Source organism: Lytechinus variegatus, chromosome 19, assembly GCF_018143015.1.
Source record: "Lytechinus variegatus isolate NC3 chromosome 19, Lvar_3.0, whole genome shotgun sequence".
Lineage (NCBI taxonomy): Eukaryota > Metazoa > Echinodermata > Echinoidea > Temnopleuroida > Toxopneustidae > Lytechinus > Lytechinus variegatus.
In genome coordinates this window covers 6598435-6619348 of record NC_054758.1, presented here as the reverse complement: position 1 = coordinate 6619348, position 20914 = coordinate 6598435, and the positions used below count along the sequence as shown (strand labels likewise).

At 37.4% G+C, this 20914-nt stretch overlaps 1 protein-coding gene across 2 annotated transcripts in view; it reads right to left on the bottom strand.

Annotated features, from left to right (window-relative positions):
* Nucleotides 1-3140: 3140 nt before the first annotated feature.
* LOC121405949 (ras-related and estrogen-regulated growth inhibitor-like) overlaps nt 3141-20914 on the bottom strand; it is a 40682-nt gene continuing 22908 nt past the window's right edge. For both annotated transcript variants that reach the window (XM_041596940.1, XM_041596941.1), the window contains exons 3-5: nt 14276-14332; nt 6720-6793; nt 3141-5685 (exon numbers count right to left, since the gene is read on the bottom strand). In XM_041596940.1, coding sequence (XP_041452874.1) covers nt 5245-5685; nt 6720-6793; nt 14276-14332 — 572 coding nt within the window. In that variant the 3' untranslated portion in view covers nt 3141-5244. The remainder of the gene's footprint in view (nt 5686-6719; nt 6794-14275; nt 14333-20914) is intronic.

The following is a 20914-nucleotide window of genomic DNA, read 5'->3' as shown; positions in this document are numbered from 1 at the left end:
GGGGTATCACAGGCCTAATTCATTCCCCATAGACTCGTGTGTTAAATTGGCACTTTAAAAAAAATCATAAAAAATAGGGATGAAATTCGGGGATCGAATGCTTACTACCAGTGGATGGATATATATCTGGCAATTCATATCTGACCAGAAAAGGGTCCCTCGACCGGCTCATTTTAAAAATAAATTGGCGTGTTTGACGACATCGTCGGGGGGAGCAGATTCATCACCTGAAACAGCAAAATAGCCCTAATCCTTCCGCCAGTCAAAATATTGGTGATATTTCTTCCCAATTTGGGAAAAGGATGTTCAGTAATTACCAAAAATAGAATCAGTGTTAGATGGACAATCATATGCATACACTTTGTCAATCAGCCATATCAAAATAAAAAAAAATAGCAATGGGTTGGCTCGAATGAATAGCTATGGCCTGCCACTAGTGATTAGGCCCGTGCAGCCTGGGGGGGGGGACATCACACGCACTCACCAGCGCACTCTTAAACAAACTTACACACTCCCAGTTATGTAGTCAATAAGTCGTACTCTTCACATGTTTATAAGGTTATCGCGGAAACCGCAATGTAAATGAGACAGGGAACAGTGGTCTGAATGTATTAGGTTTTAGATATAAAACGTTTTAATATACATTATAAAGCGCATCTGTATATACGTAGCTCAGACGTCCATCTAAATTGAATTTATATTACATGGTGTTTTTAAAACAATTTACATCGAGAATATATATTGCACATGTTTCAAATTTTAATAGTGATGCATTGGTAAAAGTGTGTATAAGCACAATAAAGGTATGATTATTCCGAATACCGCACGTACACTTTAATCATGTTTGATAACTTAACGTGTTTTCTTTTATTAAATTGCTTCAAAATCATTGTCGACAAAAAAGAACAGAGCGATGAAATATTTTCCTGGTTTAACCACTTATCTCCATGATGATAACAATATTAATAACCGAAACAACGATACTAATAACAATCAATAACAATAATTGTGATGAAATGAAGAATAGAATTGATGACATTAAAAGCATTAGTAACGATACAATTACAACACCGACAATCCTATGCATCTACATTATATCTCCCAAACGCGGATAAATATTCTTAAGACATGTTACAAAACTTTGAAACCAAATTCTCTTCAAAAAATACATTCACAATAACAGGTCCATCTAACAACGGAGCAAATGTCTGCATTGTATGTAATGGAGTATGTGTTTACCAACATCGTCGCATTTTAAACGCTTGTTATCTACCGCATCCTTGTGGGCACGCGCATGCATAATTGCATTACTGTTTTTTATCTCGGAATTGACGTCGTTAGTACATGCCACGGTCAGTAGACGAATTGTCATCTTTATAGAGCGCAAGCAAGGAAGGGTTCTTTTATCGATCAGATCAGAAAGGAAATGGCGAAGAAAGCATTAATACAACAGTTCGCTTACCATCATAAAAAGGTGGGGGGAGGGGGGGGGGGGTCTGCAAAATCAACCGGGCATGATGATTGGCGGGAATCATCATAAAATTCGCTCGGTAGAAGAAATTACACGATGCTGTATTTAGGAACAAGAGCGAGGTTTGTTAAGCGCGGGGTCAGGTGGCGGGAAGTCGGGTGATCTAATCAACGCTTATGCAGGCATCTCCTCTTCATACTTGATGTGATGTGCCCCAGGGAATGATGCTTCCAAGCTCTAGATACATTTAAGGGTGGGGGTTGTCAAACTCACTGCAAGTTTGTTAAGACGATTCCGTTCCTCCTTCATATCAAGGTAACCATTTTGTTTCTTCCCTACATTATGCTGAACACACTAGGAATCAAATGCAACAATTGGCGGTTCGTTAAGCTCACATGGCGTTCACCGTGACGAAGCGATTCCTTACGAATTTCCGGGAGGGATATCGGATAGGGTATCGATTGTGAACAGAGAGGGCAGCCGTTATAGGACGCCCCCTATGAATAATGCATACTCAATGTTTGCAGGCAATTCAACCTCATTTCCAAATCCACTTGTACCCTTGAAAAACTGGGATTTAAGGGAGGACTTTAAGATGGCTTTTTCTCTTCGTTTCCAATGATCCTCGTCCTCCGTTTTCCGGAGTTAGTGTACACTCCAGACACAAGGGTTACTCCTCGAAGGTGAAACAAGTGTCAGCGAAATTGTATTTGAATAAGTGAACATACCCCAACCTTTTCCCCAAAAGTCTTTATCCATTGTGTTAATTATCGTCACGTTATTTATGAAATATCATTTGAGTTACTTCATATCTACATTAGATCAATATGTGTTGTCACAGTAGTTTATTTGCCAATTCGTGAAGTTGCCAACTCGTCTACTGTCATTTTGTCTACCATCATTTCGTCCAATATCAACATGGTCAAATTGAAATTTCGTCCACCCACCATTTCGTCTAATAGCCAGTTGGTCCAATAGCCATTAATAGTCCGTATGTCATTTTGTCTAATTAGACTAAGTGTTAATTGGTGAAATGAATGAACATAAAACGAATATTAGACCAACTGGGTATGAGAAAAAAAATGTTCATGGAAGAACTGGTGATTAGACGAAGTCAGGAGCCGCGGAAGCGAGGGTTCAGCTTCCCTCCCTTTCCCAATTTTCTCAATTGTGACTTTTTACATGTTCACCCCCCCCCCACCTTTGAAAAACAGTTCCGAGGCCCCTGGAAGTGGTGATTGGACCAATTAGTTAATGGACAAGACGGTTGTTAGACGAAATGTTGATGGACGGAATGGCATAAGACTAAATAAAGGTAGACCATGTGGTGAATGGACGAGCTGCTAGTGGACGAGTTGGCGATTTACCGTCACAGTCACACACACGAAACCGATTCCAAGCCAATCGGCGGTCTGCCATTGGAAATAACATACCTATGAACGATTAGGAGTCGATACCGTCAGTGCGACTTACGCGCCTGGCTCTCAAACTGGACTCGGATCTACTCCTTTTCACCATTAGTCGGCTATTATACATGCATATACATATTATATAATTGTTCTAGCACAGATTTTAGAAGTGTTGTGGCTCAGTGGATAAGTCTTCGACTTTGAACCACATGGTCTGTGGTTCAAATCCCACCGCAGCGCTCGCGTCCTTTGGCAAGGCGTTTATCTACATTTGCTACTCTCCACCCAGGTGCCATGGGTCCCCGGTATGAATTATTTGAATGCTAGAAGCTCCCAATCAGGGTAGCAGTGCTAAAGCATACACGAAATCCGTTAAAAATTTCTTGATTTACTTAAAATAACTCATCTCTCATTGCTGAATTCATTTCACATACACAATTATATGAATTTGTAATTGCATTTCATTTTTTTCATTCATACAATAAGCCTGCATGTGTTTCATTTTCTTATTCAATTTATATTTTCTGTGTATTATATACCCTTTGATTTTCTCTGCCTTATTTACCTCAAATGACCTTTTATATTTGACTTGAAACACTAAACTATACATGTATAGGCAGCGTTTCTGTTCAGATAATCGTTGGAACTTACACTGTCGTGTATAAACGTCACCATTAGTGAAGAGGATGGGGTCGGTGGTTATAAAGGTGTCAAATGAAGCACTTCATTTGATGTATGGCATCCATGACATTGCTGACATAAAACAAAACCAGACATTCCTGCGCACGATGCAAGCCACGCGGGATTTTCTACTCTCGGTACAACTTCGCATAATGTTCCTTTGCTAAAAAAAATACATTAGTTTACAAGTCAGATCTGATAAAAAGGAACAGGCGGACGCGGTGGCAAAGTTCATTAGATCACATGACTCACGATAAGCCTATATTTCAGAATGAGTCAAATATTCCTTTTAATTTCAGTGTATGTTTAGTTTAGCACGGGTATGGCTATAAGATACAGCTAGTCTTTCAATAATTTGAACATGAACACTTTACCTAATAGTAATAACATTATCAGTAATGTTAACATTTATTGTAGGCATATATTTAATAAAAACAAAATAATAATCATAACAGTAATACTAATTCAGTATTCAATTCAACGCAATAAACCTGTGCAATTTGAAATGCTCAAAATAAACATCAGTTTAAACTTATTAAACTTTGGTAAAGTAGCTTCGTACAAAAATATCACATCTTGAATACATACCAACATGTAAACATAATGAACACAAACTCTTTCAGCCACTTTCATTTTATATACAAGTTTTTACACCATTTTACAAAAAATACTAAGCGAATTGTATGGACAGAGCGAGTACGATATTAACAAACCTCATAGCAGTACTATTCCTTTAAGTTGTACGCATGGTAGAGTCGGACAATTGGTATAAACTATTAAAACAAATCAGTCAAATTGACTAGATCAGTAGTAAGCTGGTTGCAACTGATATGTCTAGTCTGACGTACAACATTTCTGACGACGCACTTTCTTGTCGGAAATAACTTCGTTCATGTAATATACGACTAGAAAATAGTCAAATATGACTAAAATAACAGTTTGCACCCAACTGGCGCGATTAACTGCAGACGTCAAATACGACATTAAAAGCTGGTGGTTGAAATGTTATCAAATTTAACATCTGACCCAATGCATCTTCTTTCAGACGGTAAAGCGAGAATTCGAGTTCAATGATCCGGGTTTGAGTTCAACTTGGTGCGCTAGTGCCCTTTGGTAAGGCATTAACCCTCATTACCAGGTCCCTCGGAGAGGACCTTAAGCCGTCGATCCTTTGGTTGCTGGCTTACAAGCATTCATGCTTTCTGACCAATCAGGTAATAAACAAAAATCACCACCAAGTCAGTTCTGCTCTTCGAAGTTGCATGGGATAGCGATAATTTGGGCTGGCTAGGCATTGCACCTTAATCACGGCCATGCTCGTTTCTCTGCTGTTGCCGAACCTCACGTTGTGATTTTCATTCACCAACAATCCACCCAGAATCTAAAACGTTCGGTTAAGATATGATTTTGAATCATTAAGGGTGGATAGCATGAATCACGCATGAATCAACAAAGTTTCAACAAAGATCACGCATAAACAAATGTCACGTGGTGCCAAATATCTGCAACATACCCTGTGAAATCATAATGCCGGGGTGAGAGAATTGGGCCATCACGCATTCGGCAATCCGTGGTCCAAAATGGCAGCTGAGGACCACGTCAAACTGCTATCACGGGAGCAAATGATACACTGAAGCAATCACAAGATCATCCGATGCAAGCTGTTAGTATTCGTATGGTCTGTCAAGGGAGTGATATCTTGCGTGACCGCCGCGGCGACCCGAAGACGGCTTGCATGACCTTATTGGCCACGTTCCTTGTAACGCTACTTCGCCTTCGCTTCATTTGTAAATTTGACTTTTTCGATTCATGCAACTCGCGGAGAATCGTCAAGAAAGCCTCGCGAACGTCCATACTGCCCTCAGCGGCGGACACCTCGAAGAAATGACAGCCGTACTCTTCGGCGAGGTCGCGACCCTCCTCTGGATTAACTTCCCGCCGGTGTTCGAGGTCAACCATGTTTGCCACGATGGCGATCGGGACAGAGCAGGGTGACTTGCACCGTTGGAGATGTCTGATTTGGCCTTCGATCGGACGGAATGTTTCGCGGTTACAGACGCTGTAGGCTAGGACGAATCCGTTGCCCCATCTGATATGTTCGTCTCGATTTTTCTTCAGGTCAACCTGGAAAAAATGGAAAATAAAAATGCTACCGTTATGTGTTCTTTTTTTTGGGGGGTCGCTAAATGATACAGGTAAATTATTTAGTTATCTATATATGATGGTCATGACTGACGTCATTGCATCCATTTCCTGGAATATGTTTCGCATATTTCCTAATTATAATCAAGGGCTTACATGTTTACTTTAAATCAAAACCTATACATAGCGGAAATTCCGAATGTTACAACTTTGACCAATACTTTCAGGATACTCTGAGAAAGTACGTGGACAAAAAATAACGCTTTTTTTATTTTGAGTGGCTTTAAATCTAAATCCTTGATCTGCTCTTAAAGCTATTCACACTTTTTTTCTTATTTTTCTCATTTTGACAGGGGAAGCAACATTATCATGATTATGGAAAACAAATTATGTCTCAAGTTTGACTTTTAGCGATGAATAGAGTGACCGTGAGCCCTTGTCACATTCTGATTAAACCAACAATGCACGGCAGTCTGCTTTGCTTTTATGGTATAATGTTTACGTCGAGAAGGAGGGGTATCTTTTGTCACTGCAAGAACAGTATGGATTGCAATTTTCTAAATGGAAAGCAGTTTGTTCAAGCAAGGACGTAAATATGTTTTCAAATTACGACGCACAAGAATGAATGCATGGAAGAAGTTAAAAGGAGGGCGCACTTCGCGATACTGCTACATTCGTTACATTTATCCATAATTCAAACTAGGGGGTCTCACTGAGCTAACCATTTACGAAAATGTTGTTAATTGGTAAATATGATTCACTTCCTCTTAATAATAATAATTATATCTTTAAGAAAAATATTGAAATCATTTACGCGAAGTTCATTTAATAAATTAAGCTATCAAAAACATGTATGGTAATGTATGCATATTCACCCGCATTGGATACGAGAGATGAATTCAATAATAAATTCAAACATGAATATGAAATAAATACATAAAGGAATGAATGAAACAATGAATAAATTGTAAAAAGTAACCACACAAAGAAAAAAATATGTCAATTCAAACACTTACTCTTGTACATGTGTCTAGGACTTCCATATTCATTTGCATATCATGTTGCAGGACGGTCTGTTTATACAGAAGATCTGAAAAGAAAAAGCAGAGGAACGAAATATTTTCATGTTTCTTTTAATGCATAGACTTGTCTCATTACAGGGGAGGTCCACCATGAAACAGTGACAAAAAAAGGAAAATCCATAAAAGACAAAAAAATAATCGAATTACGAGTTCTTGATTTATGATATCATAAACGAGCAGCTGCACCATATGTTATAACATACCCAAATAACCGGGATGCCTGCACAGTAAAACAAAATGATAATTATCTACATGTATGCAGTCAAAGGCCATGTAAAAGACAAATCATCGCTGATGAGTATATATATATATATACATGTATATATATATATATACATACATACATAGTGAACATTATTGGCGGTGGAAGCCAAAAATTTAGCGGATTTGGGATGGACACATGTGAAAAAATTGGACAAGCGCCCCAAAAATTTTTGACAAGCAAAAAAAAAAAAAAAAAAAAAAAAAGGTCATCAACCTATATTTTAGGGGGGGGGGACATTAACACACGTTTCAGGGGGGGGGGGTCAACGTGAATTTAGGGGGGGAACCCGGGAAAAAAAATTGACAAGCAAAAAAAAAAAAAAAGTTATCAAAAAAAGTTTAGGGGAGACCTCCCCCCACCTAAAATTTAGGGGGAAACGTCCCCCGCTTCCGCCGCCTATGGTGAACATACATACATACATACATCTAGTGAACAGCATTGTTAAAACAAATTCAAAATTGTATATTTCATAATTCAGGAACGGGTGTGAAATGATTGTTTTCTGTTGAAATACTGAAGGTACAATATTTTCGCCCTTTTTTATTTCTCTTTTGTATTACTTTTCAAAAGACATTTCGTTTATGTTTACTGCATGGTATATGCGGAGGCTGCTCGAACGTTAATAAAGGAACTGTCTTGACAGACAAAATGCTGGAGGGGCAAGCTTCTGTAAACAAACAATAACTTGCCCCTCCAGCCTTTTGTATATCAAGACAGTAAAGACAAGGCAAGTTAGGGTTTGTTTTCCAAATCAGATCCTTTGTAGACCAAAACGTTTAGTTAGATACCCATTCTGTTCATGATTACCAAAGTGCTTACAATGTCTATATTTTGGGTCAGAACGTCAATTGTAATCGCGACTGTGATTAGCGTTCGTGATTCTAATCATGCTCTAGATTGGTTTTACACTTGCTAGTTATAAGTCATTAACCTTATTTTTTACTGGAATCAATCAAATTACGTTTTTTTTAACTGTTTGAAATAGCGGCAAGTCACCTTCGCTCAGGAATTCGAATGTAAATCAGAGTTTTCGAGTGAGCGTGTGAAAGGTCCGATGATTCTAAAGACGAATTGCAATCATTACAATGGTGATTCAAGATTCACGTGTAAAAAGGCCCTTTTAAGTGACTTGTTAATTAACATGATCAAAGCACTCTTTGAAACAATGAATGCATGTCAATTGTTTTATCTACGGATGTGCTTGAAAGAACACGTAAGCTCCGCCCCAAAACGATGTTTTGGAGGGTCAAGCCTTTCACACGTAAAATTCGTACCGTAATTTGAGTGAAACTTTACTAGAATTAATCGCCGGAGTAGAATTTGAATTTGTGATTGTCATTAGCGTTCGTGATATTAGTTTGGTTTCACACATGCTAACAATTTGTCATTAGCCTTATTTTTCACTGGAATCATCATTCAAATTACGATTTTTTTTTACCGTGTGAAAAGGCGGAAATGAGTGCATTCCAGTGGAAAGGAAACGAAGTTGGATATTACGATGCTGTTGTACAAACTTGGTTCACTGCAAGCACGAAGGGCACACATATCTGTGCCAAATAATTGCCTTACATATCTCAGGAAAATGTGATACATTTTACAAGATGAGGCAGAGAGAACATCATTTTATAAAGTAGGCATAGAGGAGCTAATCATGTGAAATGACTAATTCAATGTCGGAAGCGATTACATTAACACGATAACAAATTCAAACACAGAAAAAGATAAAATAGCTATGTTGGGCATGATATGGTGATGATAACATCAATAATAAGTGTAAATATACTACCACGACGACTGCTGCTGCTGCTGCTAGCGGTGGTGGTACTACTTCTACTGATAGTAACACTGTTCATAATGGTATTAATATAGATATATGATAGAAACAATAACATTGCAGTAATAGTGAAAATAGTAATAAAAATGAAAAGATAGCTGCGTAAATTAAGGCAACATCCTGCGTCAATTTTCATCCTTCCCTTTCAAAATAAGAAAAGTGGTTGACAAAATAATGTATGAACTGAAAATATAACTTTAAGTCCTCCTACCTACTCGTATCAAGAATGGTGTTCATATCTAAGGCCTGTATCCGATTCCCCGAAGGAGAAAGGGAGAAGGGGGTGGGGGGTTAGCTCGTCAAACTTGGCAAGTGATATTGTCATTTCTCTCCTCTGATATTAATCCCACTTCTACAAAAGACGGAGAGGTGTTCCCTCGAAGGCATCTATTCCGTTAAGTGCTTAAAACTTTCAGAATATCTCGCTAGGGAGCGAACGGCGTAAAGGCTAGACAGTATTTCCTTACAAATCTATATTTCCCCATCAGTGACATAATTACGGAAATTCTAACTCTCTTTTTACACCCCTCTCTCTCCCCCACACACACGCACACACACACACACCCATCAGTTATCTCTCGATCCTTCTCTCTACTACCCCTCCACACTCCTAACCCTGTTTAACCATTAACCCACCCCCTTCATGTTTTCCACTCTCTTTTCCACGCATGCCTTTTATGCATTATTTACAAACACACACACACAAACACACATATATATTGTCACTGTGAGCTTTGTATCCTGACGAAGACGTGAGGTTTGCGTCGAAAAGTTGGAAAATACTTGGAAATAAACTTTGTTGCATTACCTCTTTGTTTACACACACACCCTCACCCACCCTGACACACACACACACACACACACACACACACATATATATATATTTATGTATATATATAAAATTCCCCTAAATGGTATAAGAGAATCATCAAATATAAGTGCATCTCTTAAAATAATAGAACACTCGATATTATAGAAGATGTCGCACATCTACATGGAAATGATATGAAAGAAAGGACACAGGCGCCGTAATACACCTCCGATTTGTTGTTGTGGCTTTGAACGACCGTATCAAGTTTAATGCATTAATGCTATCTAAGGCAGGTGTTCCAAAGATAATTATGTGGTACCTGGGAGATATTACTATCGAAGTACACTGTGGTTTTCCCCACATCGCATCAGCTTTCTGTTCGTGTTTAGTCCTACGCGGCTATTTAAATTCGGCTATATCCTTTCTATCTTTTCTATCTTGGGGATTTAATGGAAATGAATATATAAATACATATTCTTCTAGACACGTTTTGAATATAGTAAATTAATAAAGAATAACAACTCTATATTTCCTTTTTATAATTATCTTATTTCTTTCCATAATAACATGGGGAAACAAATGATGGAATTCACTTATTCTTTCACCGCTTGGTTTATCATACACGTTAATAGATTTACATGTATGTGCATTAAAAAAACAGTGAAAATGAAGAAAACGCACGTTTGCAGATAGCAACTTTAACTAACTTAATAATAATTATACAAACACCATATTATTTTTTCAAGAGTTTCATATCTTAACGCTCGTTTACTCATCCGTAATCCCATTTCAAGAAACAAAAGTGCATCGTCTACTTAAGATTTTGAACTGCGGTAACGAAACGATTCGAAGACAAGTTAATCGTGACGACTGATTTCCATTGAGAACAAGTTCTATTCATGATGACGCTTTCGAGTTTTTTAATCATCCAATTTTCCGAATTGTGCAATCAAATGGAGGGGATACATGCACATCTGCTCTCGCCTCATCATCATCGTCATCTTTATGGAAAACAGGGCCATTCTACAAACTGCCGCGGAAAATTTAGGACAATTTTGTGCCCGTTCAAACGGATGCAATGAGAACACTTTATTTGATTGCATTGTTGATAAAGCGTCAATGCGTCTGATAATACACTTATTCTACATTTGTAGCCCTTTTCTACATCCTTATCAGCTTTTAATAGCGAGCGCACATGTTGATATTTAGTTTAAAAAAAGGTAATGGATAAAGCATACATATACATTAAAGTATACCATTTGGTATTACGTAGCGACCACTGATTTTTGCTTTGTGTGTTTGCTTTTACCAATCACTGCTGTCAAAGGCGAATGATGAAATAAAGAAGAAAAGGAGGAAGAAGAAGAAGAAAAAGAAGAAGAAGAGGAAGAAGAAGAGAAGAAGAAGGAGAAGAAAAAGAAAGAGAAAGAATAAGGATGATGAGGAAGATAAGAAGAATAATACAAAGAAGAGGAATAAGAAGAAGGACGACGAGGAGGGGAAGAAATACCGGGAGAATAATAATACTATAATAGAAGACAACGAAGAAGAAATAAGGAAGAAGAACAACAAGAAGATAAATAAAAACGAATCTGAATGTGATACGCAGAAGATTTAATACAGAATTAACGTGAGAGAGAAAGAGAGAGAGAGTGATAATATGGAGAAAGGGGGGAAACAAGAAAATCCACATAAAGCCGAAGAGTTCCGACATGCCTAGTACTGTGAGAACCAACTGTCAAAACTGTGATATAGCAAAGTGCTTCTTTTGTCGTATAGGTATACGCACAGTGGGACAAAAGGCAAAATTGTTAATCATCGAGACAGCTGAGGTTTGTACTTGATATATCAATAATGAAATTACATATCGTAATGTAGGATTTAGTATCACTTATAGCAGCAAATTATCAGACTACTCATTACAAATGTTCAGCCCGGGCGTCCACGTGAAATAGACTTCACGTGGCTGCTTGCTAATGCATGAATGTATATGGTTGCATTGGTGATATAATGTGATATCGACACTCGTAGACGGAAATCAGAAAATAGCACTAAGTGGAAATGGTTCTTATTTCTGTAAGAAAAGTTAACTGAGAGATTTTTTTTTTTATGTCTTACTTCTTACGTTTTAAACTCTCAAACGCGCTGAAACATTTTGTTTTATTTAATGTGTGTTAACAGCAATCCAAAATGTCATAGATTATGGTCTCTGATAATGCTTTATCCTAAAAACAAACAGTATTGTTATGTTTTGGGGTAATGCTATTTTATTAATAACTGATCTACTTTAAAGGCAAGTCACACAACAGGTTAGTTTAAATAACAAGAAATTGTGTTATGTTAAGGGGCACAACATATACATTTGGATCGAAATATGAAATAGCGTGCAAACAAAAATACATTTCACTTTACATTTTATGCTAGTTCTGCGATACATTTTCAAATAAATAAACAAACAAAATAAAAACATGTTTCACTACATTCCTTTTCTTACATCTTGTTTCTTGTTTGTGTATATATTTTATTCATCATGTCACTATTATCATCTGATTCATTAACAAGATCGCCATCATCGCTATTAACGTGATTAGTACCATAATTATCACCATTCTCTTAATAATTGTTGTGCAGCTTTTGGTATTTATATTATCCTTCTTTTCACAAATGATATCCTTCCAGTAAAATGAAAAATGCGAAATGTTCAATGGTAACTGAGTACTACCAACCTTAAAAGACATATTTTGTTTCCGAAATGAAAGGCATTGGAATGAATGTCTGATACTGTATTCGTTTCAGGTTTCCTCAAGCTTGTTCCTTTTACCATACATATTCTTACCGAGCAGCTAAACTAATTTTACAAAGTGTCTACGAGTGTAATGAAAATTCTAGTGTCACCAGCCTTACTAATTCGCAGGCATTGTTGTTTTAATCTGTTAGATTGAAGTTGGAATATCACATTAGTATTGATGTTCTGAAACGGAAGGTAAATATCGCATCCCTTATCTGTCTATTTCCCTTTCAATCTATCTTGCTTGTCGTTCTTTCCATCTCTCTCCCATTCTTCCTTACCTCCTCCCAAGTATATCTAAACCAAACCTTTTCCTCGCTCTCGTGACTACACGTACTCATCCTTACCAATCTCTTTTCCGCTAACACTTAAGTACCGTAAGGCTTTTAGGAATAATGGCTAAAGAAAGCCGATCATAGAGTATGATAAGGGCAATTTTACGTACCATTACCCGTATATTTTCCAGCAAATTTAAGAAACCACATTCTCTTTTTAATATCAAAGAAAGCGAAGGAACACCAGCAAATGTAGACACAGGACGGAACGAGTGATCTCAACAAAATAACAGCCCTAGGCTTTCAAGCAGTAAAATCGTAAATTAAATGATGAAATGGTGAAAAATAAGGATAATGACGAATATTTAGCACGTGTGAAATCAAACTAGAACATGATTACAATTACAAACGCTAATCACAGCCAAAATTACAATTGCAATGATGATTCAAGATTTACGTGTGAAAAGGTCTTTTCAATGATAACAAAATAGAATATACCGCCCTTTCACACGGTAAATAAATCGTAATTTAAATGATTCCAGTCAAAAGGCTAAGACGGATATTTGGCACGTGTGAGACCAAAATAGAATCACGAACGCTAATCACAATCACGAATCCCAATAATACTCCAGATGTGAATTCAAGTCAAGTTTCACAAAAAGAACGGTATGAATTTTACGTGTGAAAGGCTTGACCTGCAAAACATATTTCGAGGCGGAGCTTCCGTCTCCTTTCAAGCCACTCCGTAGATAATACAATTGTCATGCACTCATCATACCGCTATTGCTCGGGAATTGGAATTCAAATCACAGTTTTCGAGTGAGCATTTGAAAGATCTGATGATTCTAAAGACGAATTGCAATCATCAGTACAATTATGACTCAAGATTCACGTGTGAAAAGGCCCTTAGACAAGCTTCAATAACACTGATACAATGTTTGAAGGGGTGAGGGTAGGTTGAAATACAAAAGATAACATTAGTACAATAGACAATGTTCATGACGATCATGCAGAGTTACTATGCTAGCAGACTAGCATAACCTGTAGGAAAGTCGTGTTCTTTCAAAAGCCGTAGTACTTTCATATCTAACTGAGATTTCAATGTATGCAGCAATGGAAATGCACACCTGAGAGTTGACCTCAAGTCACCTGACCTGGGGGGCGTTTCATGAAAGGACTTGTCGGACGTTTTATCCGACAAGTCCCATTTTATCCGACCGTTACCACAGGAACAGTGCCTCTCATCCAATCAAAATCATGGAAAGATGTCAGATCTGACAACTTGTCGGATGAAAATATTGATGAAACGCTCCCCTGGGCTCCGTAACACAAAAGTTTGCAATGAATCACAAATATGAAAGAACACCCCTGATTGGTCCCTGGTCAGTATTTTAAACTTTATGCGCATATAACATTGATATTGATTGGTCAGTTGATTTAGCGATTGATCGCTAATCTTTGTGTTACGGAGCCCAAAAAGTCATGTTCGTGAGCTGAAAATTTAATTGAAAACTTACCAATGTTGCTTTCATACTCTCCGATGTACCGCTTTGTGAGGAACCGTACTGTCACAGCTGAAGAAGGATTAAGAAAATAGCAAATAGGAGACAAAATCAAGTTGAGTCATGTTGGTACAAAATAGTAATGGGAATGAATGAATAAACCATGAATAAACACAATTATAGTGAGTAACATAGCCCGATTCTTGATTTAAAAATGTCCCCTTTCAGTGTTTTCCTTATTTTAACATCGAAGATGTAAATCTTGCAGTTTTTCCTTCTACATGAACTTTGTTCTCCATAACACTTTTTCGCTCTCTCTCCTCTTCCCTGTGACTCTCCCTCTCTCTCTCATTCACTCTTTCCGTTTCTTCTCCCTAGCCTAATGCATAATTCTCTCGCGCCTTTATACTTTACAAAGATGTTTGGCCATTTAGTGGCATTTGCTTTTCCATCTCAGAGCGGGGAGGGAGGGGGGGAGTGTAGTACGAGACGACCATTCTATGCTAATTATGACATTCTAGAGATGAGGGTGTGAAAAATCCCCCCCTCACCCACCCCACCCCATGATCCCTCGTCCGAGAATCTCTGTCCCTCCACAAAACTGCCAAAAGCCTAATCCAATGCATTTCCTACCAACTTTGACATCATCTTCTCTCATTTCTCACCGTTCCTCTATTCCCAATGTTTCCCTGGCCTGGGGCATAACGAACGAATCACCGGAGACATAATGGGAGAAAATTGAGCTCTGGAGGAACCCCAATGCAAACATGTAAGGCTTAATCTTGCCAATCCCACTTTTGTCGTTGAAATGCGGTGTAAAGCCTTGCATAAAATCATGCAATAAAGTCCCTCACCCTTCTTAAATTCAGGTCACACTCCTTTCACATCTCAAATCAAGTCAACATGCAAGTTATATCAGTTAACACTCAAATCGTATTTTTTTAAGTCAAAGTTGACATAATCATCATCATGGTCAAATAAAGTCACAAACAAGTATCGTCTTTCTGGCCACGTTAACCATTTTGTCACAGTACAATAATAATATATATATATATATATATATATATATATATATATATATATATATATATATTACATAAATTATATCGTCATATGGATATTTTAGCAATAAAGAAACAAACCGTCTTCAACTCTTTATGACTTTGATGTCATTTCATCGCCGCCTAGAGTTTTACAGGGTTGGTTTTTATTAAGGCCTCTTCTCGGGAGAGAAAACATGCTTTAACATGTTTAACCTGGTGGATTGTGAAACTGTGCTTTTTTCTTTGCAGTGTTTGCTATTTCATGTCATGCATTTCTCTTTACGATGTAAAAAAAAGATCCCCCCTAAAAAAAACAATAATAATAAAATGACCAGATCGGGGTAAAAACTATATGTATTATTGACGTCAGACATACGACTGGTGTCGAAATGTTATCCGTAGCTGTCAGAGCTCATCCCCTAGTCGTGTCATAGAAATCGTTATTACTTGATCCGACACCATCGACCGTATCATCATCGCACCTGAGTCCCTTGATACCCCATCATCCATTAATCTCTGACCGGGCAGACACCCGAAGATAGAGCCTCGAGGAGACGGATGTCTCTGGTTCAGTGTAAGGTACAAGGAAATAGGAGACAGCAATGGCAATTCATGATCGCTGCAAAGGCATATCCTTAAGTCCATGATTCGTAGGATGACTTATCGCATTACAGCCTTAGGGGGTGCGCAATACGACGAGTTCCCCCCTCTGAAGGGTTGCTAAATTCGCCTTCCTCTCCCTTCGGATGGTATGCGCAAGTGTGAAAACCTGTACCAGAATTTCTAATCTGAAGTTCAAGCCGTGCTGCTGCATGCAAGCTCTGTATTTTGGTAAATACATTAAAAATAAGGTTTATAATCGTATACGACACTGTTTACTTTATGAGCCTTATCGTATACGTTTAAAAGCTTACACAACCATGTTTAATTTATTGCAATTTGAAATCAAAAGAAGAAAATTTGTTGTTTAACATTTTAAAGATTTGTAAAAAAAATTGTAATGTTTGTAGCAATCACCATTGTATAAAATAAACGTAAACAACGTGTTTTTTTATTGTGCATACATGTATATAAATCATAATGTCGATTACAACACATATTTTTTCTCTCTGGAAAAGTCGAAATGTAAAAATATTATTCTAAAAACATTATTAGGGCTACACATGATTTCAGTTTCTTACAGGCCGACTCCATAAGGGTTGTATTTTTACATTCCTATTCCATTTATTTCAAACAAACGTATGGTAGTTTCCACATTATAAATCGGAGATGAAATCTTATGACTGTGATTCATAAAGTAAAAGCGTGGAGCTATTATAGCTTCATGGTAAAAGCATGCTCGATCACAGTGCCAGGAGTCTCCGTCAAAATTCAGTTACACCTATAGATTTTTTTTTATTTACTCAGTCGGTCTAAAGCGATTTCATTCCGGAAATTTCAAGAGCCCCATCCGTCAAGGTAGACAGCGGTTCTTCCTTGACAAGAGGACGATGCAAGAGGACGTAATACTGACGACAAAGTGTGCGCGAGGGTTCAAAACTGACTGTGTGTGTATACAAACAAGTACGCGTGGCTAAAAAAATCGAAGCACTGCATACTGATTCTATGTTGCCTTATTCAAACTGATAGTTATGGATGATAAAGACATCACGATGAGAGCTTAGGGGACCATAAATAAAAGAAACCGGAAATGTGGTGCTATCAAACCAGTTTTCCCATTACATACCACATAGCAGTTCCGCATAAATGCAGTACCTCTTCATGGGAATACTAGTAATACTTTTCCTAACCTGTTAGAAATTGACAAACTAAGATTTTTCAAATGAGTTTATCGAAAACATTTCGCCCAGGAAAACTGATGGAAGTGTTTGTAAAAAGAGTGTCTTGCAATATCTTTCTCACAGTAAAATTATATCATGGTATACTAGTTCTATCTGCATTGCATGACATCAATAAATGGGGTTTGTGAACTTTCCGCCCCCCTCCCAATTCTAACAGTCTAAGGAATGCGGCAAACGCCTCTGACTGCCGTTATTTACAACCGCTTGCCGTGGGCGCCACCCTTTGCGTGAAAAAGACACATCAGGTCAAAAGCATGCTGTGCGAAGAGCATCAATCACAAGCTGACATGTTTGAGAGGATCTAAAATTAGCCACACGTTTAAAATCATCATCGAGTAGAGATGGATGTACATGCAGGATATTTCTGCGGCAAATTGTGAAGAAAATAATAAATGGATGGCCCCCGTCTGAAAATCCATTAATAAGTACATGACTGTATGTAAAGGTAGGGGTGCCATTTTTGGCATTGTCATGAAATATATGTTAAGTGTTTCGATTTTGAATAAAATATACTAATGATACGCGATATTAAACGTTTCTCCGAATTCCTCAACATACATTACATTTTCAACATGGGGAAGTATTACTGTAATCTAACCTTATGTTCAATTTCACCCCCGCAATTGTATAATTCATTCTGAGAACGCGTGATTCATTATGTATTCATCGTTGTAAACAACTCAACAACAAAATCAGAAAAATGGCAAGAAGAAAACGACGAGAACCAATTACACAACTAAAGCAACAATAAACGGTCAAGGCAATGCAGCTTTTAATTGGCTGAAAATATGTCAGATGCATTTCAACTTTCATCTCAGATTGACAACTTCAGATAAGCATGATAAGGTTTAAAATATAAATTTTAATTTTAAGAAATTTATTGATATCCATGATAAAACGTAAATTCACGTCTAATACTCTCTTCCAGGTATCTAATCTATAGATTTCTCGCAGTGTGTCAAGCAAACAAAATAAACACGTTAAGTGTGCATTGCCGTGTTTAAACTTTAATATCTGCCCAACCTATTCTTTTCAATGTTTTCGACTCATCAATTAATAATAATTAAGCGGACGTTAACACGATTTACAAATCTGGATTAATATTAATCAAGGGGGCAGCCTCCAGGCATTTTAAAAACGGATAAAGCAAAGATTGTTTTTTTCTTTCAAACATAGACACCTTTGTAATTTGCTGCCACCTTATTGTACTATTGGAGTAAATTTAAATTGTCGGTTCTTAAAGATCTATCGAAGGTGTTTTGCATACAGACAGTTCAATCGCAGTGTAACAGTTATAATGGGTAATTCTACATGAATTCGAATCTGGCCCTTGCAAGAAAAAATCTGCTTTCCTAAGCCCCATCGTTGAGGTAGACTCACAAAGGTCACGATACACCCAAAGGTATCACGCGCGTAAAAAAATTCCCATAGACTCGTCTGTGTCAAAATGGTACTGTTAGAAAATTCATTAAAATGAGGATGAACTTAGGGTCAAATGTTTACTACCAGTGCGCAGGATATATATATCTGACATTCCAAAATAGACTTTGACTTTCTTATTTCAAAATAGAGATAATAATTCCGCCCGGTCAATGTAGTTCCAAGGTCATTGGTATTTCTTCCTAATTTGGGTAAAGGAAGTAATAAGTGGTTGCCCTCTTTAGGATCAATGTTAGACGGCTAATCATATCCATACTTTTTTCGTCAATAAGCTATGTAAAAAATGGACTGGGTTAGGTTGGGTCGAATAAATATCTTTTCCTTCCAGTTGTTAGGCTCGTGACCATGGTCATGATATGACACCCCAAGATCAGCTTCAGTAGCTGCTGCTGGATCTTGGCTAAAGTAATAAAAAAATTACTAAGGAAATGGAATCAACGCCAGAAACCTATAGCATTTCTTGACATTTGGAGCATTTCACTGAAACGTAAAAAATACAAAAACAAACAAACACACACAGCCTAACCCCCCCCCACACGCACACACACACACAAAACAGAAGCGTGTTATCTTACACAAGATTCCATAGTACGTCAGGGCGTGATTTTTCAGATTTCAAGGGTATGGGGAAATCGACTGCACAGCCTGATGACACTGCACCAAGAATCCAATTTCCTCACGTGTTGTGCCAACACAGACCCTAAATAGCCCAGGTAAACTTGTTGCTTGACGGCTATACCAGATATTGTACTCCCATTTCATTAAGATGTGCATGAGGAAGACGGCTATGAAAGCCTTAACAAGGATTCTTTCTTTACGTTAACAGGTTAAAGGGGAAGTTCACCCTGACGAAAAGTTTGTTGTAAAATATTAGAAAAATATTGATGAAGGTTTGACAAAATTACATTATACATATATGAAATATTTGATTTGTGACGTCATAAACTAGAAGCTGTCCCATAATATTAGACTTTAAAAACACCGAGTAAAATTTTACCCAATATTGGTTAGAAAGTTGACATGCATGTTTGCTGGGTATTTTTCAACCCCCTACTTGGCTATTTCAACGCAACATTGTGTAAAATCTACACAATTTTTCACCGAAAGAACATGCATGCTCCCATTTTACCAAATATTGGGTACACCTTTCATAAGAGTGTATGCAATGTAAAAAAAACATAAATGTCCCTTTTCAATTGTTCGGGATGATTAATTTTTCATTTTCTTTTTAGGTGCAGGTGTATAATGATGTGTGTATTGATATGCTAAAGGTACGATAACAAAGATTTTTTTTCATTATCTTAACAAAGTTGACTATATAGTAAAGCTGCTCGCATATGACGTCATAAATGAAATATTCAAATTTCTAATAACTTTTTAAATTCACTGATGCATTTCACTCAAACCTTCGCAAATATTTATAAATATCTGTTCTGCTATTTGTTACTATAACACTTCGTCAGATTGATCTTTCCCTTTAAGTAGTTTACTAAAGATCTACACGCCTTCGGCTTCCGCATGCCCCTAATCAGGGAGTAAAATCACATCTTTTCTCTCTGATTGTGTGCCTACTGAGTTTAAATTCCGAGATATATGTCACTGTCTATTTGATAAAAGGGGTAGTAGATGTAAATCATTTTAGGAAAAAAATAGGTTTTAAATTACACTACAAGACTATAACCAGTTACAAAGGCTGCATATCGTGTTCATTGTGTTTTATGCCTGTAGACTGGCTTCGTTTAGGATTGTAAAACATTCCCATTTCTCCCTATGTCTGTTGTCTATCTCTCCCTCTATCTATCTCTCTATTCTATTTCCTTCTCTGTAATATCGATGATAAACTATTTTGTCTGTCCTTTCAGAAGACTCATGGAAGCCATGTCTTCCCTCACTGAATGAAGGTAGTGATATCTTACTTCAATTATTGGATATCTCTTGCTATTTAAAGCACATGTCCCCCACATGTCCATCCTATCTCTGACGGGATCGTAGTTCAGGGCCTACTGAGCACATCTATATCCTTATGAACAGTGGTGTTACTGACCTGGTCAGGACTGACAATGCTAATAATAATCAAACTATTCTCGCGCAACTTGTCTATCAATCAACAAGGACCTCGGTTCTTCACTTTAATTAGACATTGTTTCATGCTTATCTTAGCAATGCATACCCACACTGGGAATTATCTCCCTAATTAACAAGGGATAATGTTGATAGTAACAACATGATAATCGTTTGCATTACCCCCTAATTTGTATGCCTATTCGAGCATGAACTTACCAAGGATAGCATTCAAGCCTTGATCACGTTTTATGAATTTTGCGTAAAAC